Raw genomic sequence first — 5194 nt, 5'->3', positions numbered from 1 at the left:
TTTGGCTTGAGGATCCTGGGATCGAACCACAGCGTACTGAGCACTGCTGTTTTGTTTCAGTTTGCACTTAAACAACTGAGCTAAGGGGCAGGCCCCCATGTCTTGTTTTTATTCCATGATTAATTATTACAAGTTTTCTGGATCACAGGTACATAAAAATGGATTAATTTCATGTCACAGGCCTTCACACCCACTTCTAACTATATCACATTATTTCCTGAGATGATTTTGATTAGTCTTATATCAGATGCCTATCACTATTATTAAGATCTAATTCTATTATCAAACTCCCATTTAAAACTATTTACTACTCCAGTAAGATGCTTTGTTAAAAATAAAATTTCTCTGGTACTGGGCATGTAGCTCAGTGGGACCAAGTGCTTGTCTAGCACACACAAAGCTAACACCACCACAAAATAATAATAAAACTTCTCTCAATTGAAAATGGTAAGAAAAAACCTGAAATATTTAAAGCATATTTAAATGGAACCAAACAAATTTCAACTTCCTGCCATATGTAACAGTAAACAAAAAATATTTATGATCATAAATGATCTCACATGCACAATACTACTTATTTTTTATGAAAAGCACACATACAAAAGACATGAATATTAGGAAATAGTTGAAATCAATACCTATTTCCTTAATCACTTACATGGAAACTAAGGATAAGATAAAATTTTGTATAATAAAATCAACTAAAACTAGCTTTTACTACTTGAGTTACATTTTTATTCCCCTGTGACCAGTAAGAAATAAACTATGTTTTAGAAGAAGATTATCAATATGGGGTCTCTAAAAATGGGAAGGTGTCAAAAAAGTGAAAGTAGAAACGGATAAAAGAAAAAAGGAAGAACACAAAAGGGAAGAATGGTGGGCCAGTCAAATAGCTCAGCAGATTAAAATACCTGCAAGCAGGTACAAGGGCCAGGATTCAATTCTTGGCCTGCTGTGCCAGCCCCGGCCCCGCCTCTGGGGCACGCTGAGACAGCAAGTGAGACTGGGCATGGTGGTGTGCACCTGTAATCCCAGCTCTTGGGAGGCTGTAGACAGGAGAATCACTATGAGTCCGATCTAGCAGTGAGACCCTGAACACCCTGTAGACTCTTCCCAAGAGGGGGAAAGAAAAAAGAAAGAAAGAAGGAAAGAACTGGAAGATAAGAAGAAAAAAACATGAGTTAAAGTCACAGTCTCCACTCTTCCAGGTGAAACAGGCAACAGCTCCCAGCCCTCCCAGCTCAGTGTACAAAGTTGAAAGAGGGTTTTAAGATTTGTGGGCTATTGGTACACACTTAGGGACAGGGTCACTGCACTGAGGATGTACTAATATTCCAACCATCCCTTGTCTAGGCCACAAAGTAGGAAGACTCTGACTTAAACACATGCAACAAATACTGCAGAATACTAATATAAAATAATCATACTTAATCTCTTTCTTGAAATTAACAGATTTATCTGTGAATCTGATGCTTTGTATTGTACATCTTCATTGAAAATATAATTAAAAAAAAAAAACCTAGGAGGCTGGGGAGATGGCTCAGTAGAATAAGTGCTTCCATGGCAAGTGCAAGGGCCTAAGTTCAATCCCCAGTTTTGCCAAAAAAAAAAGAAAGAAAAAGAAAACATAATCTGTAAAATTATACATGAAACTTCAGAGGATACACAAATTTATCAAAACCCTATAGAGAGGGCTGGGAGACAGCTCAATAGAATAAGCACTTGCCTGGCAGGTGCAGGGTCCTGAGTTCAATCCCCAGTACTGCAAAAAAAAAAAAAAAAAAAAACCTACAGAGAAATCTTTCACCATGACTGCAAAACTCTTGTTATTTTCAACATCTTAGCTAAACTTATAGCCACTTCTCAATTTTTAGATAATTAAATAAGTAACCATTCCTACCAGAGTTTTGTGTTTGCTTTGTTTTTGGTGGGAGGAGTTGGCGGTACTGAGGATTAAACTTGGAACCTTACACTTGCCAGGCAGGCGCTTATGCCACTGAGCTATCTCCCCAGCCCATATTTTGTTTCAAATTATATAATTTGATTATAATTATATTAAATAATTTGATATAATTACAATTATGAGCATAGTTTCATTTTAAATACACCCTTCTTACTAATTTTTACTTTTCAAGAAACTATTTCTGGGGCCTGGGAGATGGCTCAGTGGATAAACAATTCCCTGGCAAGCGCAAGGGCCTGAGTTCAATCCCTGGTTCCACAAAAAAAAAAAAAAAAAAAAAATTTTTTAAAAAAAAAAAAAAAAGAAACTATTTCTTCAATACAAATTCTGAAATGAAGATTTAATGGTTCAGTAAAATCATAGGAGACATTTAATGGATTTTAATTATTTTAGTAAAGTTTATCTTGTTTTTAAAGTTCACTGTTAAGCTACAACAGAATTTAATACACTTACAAATAACAAATTTGTTAATCTCAAATTTACTATTACTGAATGATCATGCAGAAAAAAGTTTCATTATCTTTCAGCAACTTCAATTATAGTTCATAGAAAGTCAAGAAATAATATTGACATTTGGCGATGATGAAACTCATATACAAGACACATATCACCTGGTCCCACTAACATCACTTAGTGATACTGTAGATGTCTTAGTCTGTGTAAGTACAACTTATACTGTTTGTACAGTAACAACATTAATCAAAGTACACATTTCTCAGAATATATAATTGTTGTGTACAATTTATACTTATAAACTATTATATTCCTGATAGAAACTTAACATGTTAAAGAACTTTGCCTAGAAGAACATCAAAAAAGAAAAGACAAAGAAACTAACTCACCCAAGTTGTGAATAATTGCTCGCAGATTTTGCTAGTTTTGTCATTGACCTAGAATATGCCTCTTCTATTGTTGCTCTGTTGAAACAAATTTTCATATGTCCATATAACTTATTTATGACCCAAAGCATAGCAAAGTTATCAAAATATAATTAAAAGTGAAAAAAAAAAAAAAAAAAAAGCATACTTCAAATTACATGTTAAAGATTAGTAGATACGAGATCCAGCCCAGCCCAGGTCTGGTGAGTGTGTGGGACAGCTTCCAGCTTCCCTGCACCAGCGGGACCTCTCCGGACAAAAACTCAGGCCAGCCGCATGAGTGACACCCTCTACTGCGCCCTTGGGACCCCTCCAATCCTTCAGAGCCCCCGCCCCCAAGCCCACCTAGTGAGTGAGAACTTCTGCGACACTCTCAGGACACCCAGATCCAGCCCAGCCCAGGCCAGGCTAGTGTGTAAGAGAGCTTCTGTGCTTCCCTGTGCCCCCTGGGCCAAGGGCACAACAGAGGGGCACTACAGGTTCACTGTTGTGCCCAAGAGGCACAACAGGTTCATTTCCAAGGGCTACAGCAGGAAGGAGCTGAACACAACAGCTAGACCCAGGCCAGGCATAACTGGATAAATTCAAACTTGACAGATCTGCACCTGAATTTCAGTAGGTGCTAAGGTTATAATTGCACCAAAGCTCTGCATCAAAGGCCAGAGATCAGTGCTATAAGAAATGACAAAGACAAGGAGCAAAATGCAATTAATGCCTCAGTCCCATCCAGAACAAGTACAGAAGACACCAGCTCCGCTGAAATGAATAAATTAACAGCGTTGGAAGTAAAGAAACAACAGCAGAAAGGTATAGAGGAACTCAGAGCAGAATTAATTCCAGAAATAAAGAAAGAAATCTCTGAATTCATAGCATCTGGAGTAAAGAATCAAATACAGAAACATAGGTGGGGGAACCCAATGCCCACCCAGAACAACTGCAGATGAAAGTAACTCAGCTGAAATTATGAATTAACAGCATCGGAAGTAAACAACAGAAAGGTATGGAGGAACTGCGCGGAATTAATTTCTTAAATAAAAAAAGAAATCTCTGAATTCATAGCATTTGAAGTAAAGAATCAAATACAGAAACATATGAAGAAAACCCAATTGGAAAAAAACTCTGCAGTAGGAGGCCTGCCACTTAGCTCAGTTCTTTAATAGACTGCTTCAACAAAGCTGTCAGATTCAGGTTGCTGTGGTTCAAGCCCCACAACTCAAGCCAGCCAAACCTGCCCTGAAGGCATTCGGAGCAAAAACAAAACAAACAAACAAAAAAACTCTGCAGTAAAAGAATTAATAACTGTCTCCAAAGAAGACATTGATTAAAAAAAAAATCAGATTAGAAAAATGACAGATTCCTTGAATGAGCAATACAGGAAAGAAATAGATCACATGAAGCAGAGTCAAAGAGATATAGAGGAACTTAAAATCTCAATCACAAGCCTGCAAAACCATTTGAGTGAAAGTGAAGACAGAGTTTCAGATCTTGAAGACACTGGTGCAGCTAGTGAAAAGGTAAGAAAGGATCTCTTAAAAACTAGGATGCAGGAAAGAATAATGCATCACCTGCAAGATGATGCAAAGATGAACAGTATGAGACTAATAGGCATCAATGAGAAAGATGGAGTCAATACAAATGATATAAAAAGAATATGGGCATAAGTAATAGCAGAAAACTTCCCAAATATAGGAAACAATCTGACATCCAGGTAGCCAAAGCATACAGAATGCCAAGTAACCTCAACCCAATTAAAAACACACCAAGACATATAAGAGTCAAGATCCTAGAAATCCAGCACAAGAATAATATACTGAAAGCCGCTAGAGAAAAAGAAGCAGATCACATTCAAACGAAAACCCATCAGAATTAAGGCCGACTTCTCTTCACAAACCATGAAGGCACAGAGAGCACAGAGCAGAGTACTTCAAGTCCTCTATGAAAACGAATTCCAGCCCCGACTACCTGCAAAACTCTAGTTCAAGTTTGATGAAGTGAAATACTTCCATGACAAAGAACAACTAAAGAATTTCATGATGACAAGCCAACCCTACACAGACTACTGAAAGATGTTCTAGAGAGGGACCAAAATGATCAGAACTCCACGAACGAGAACAGAAGGAACCCACTAAATAGAACAAACACAGGACAAAAAAGAGTAAACAACAGCAGGTAAATAACATGTCAATCGTAAGTCAACACATCTCAATTATAACCATCAATGTAAATGGACTCAATTCACCAATTAAGAGAAATAGACTGGCACAGCGGATTAGGAAACAAAATCCAACAATATGCTGTATACAAGAAACACATTTAACTCATAAAGACATTCATAGGCTGAAAGTCAAAGGAT

General features: G+C 37.3%; 1 protein-coding gene across 1 annotated transcript in view; it reads right to left on the bottom strand.

The window, feature by feature from the left end:
* The window catches only part of Fcho2 (FCH domain only 2), a 114083-nt gene that overhangs the window by 97529 nt on the left and 11360 nt on the right, over positions 1-5194 (bottom strand). Inside the window, exon 3 of the mRNA XM_023703651.1 lies at positions 2806-2880. Coding sequence (XP_023559419.1) covers positions 2806-2880 — 75 coding nt within the window. The remainder of the gene's footprint in view (positions 1-2805; positions 2881-5194) is intronic.

The sequence above is a fragment of the Octodon degus genome, unplaced genomic scaffold (genome assembly GCF_000260255.1).
Source record: "Octodon degus isolate 3935 unplaced genomic scaffold, OctDeg1.0 scaffold00177, whole genome shotgun sequence".
Classification (NCBI taxonomy): domain Eukaryota; kingdom Metazoa; phylum Chordata; class Mammalia; order Rodentia; family Octodontidae; genus Octodon; species Octodon degus.
This window is presented reverse-complemented; position numbering and strand designations above follow the sequence as displayed.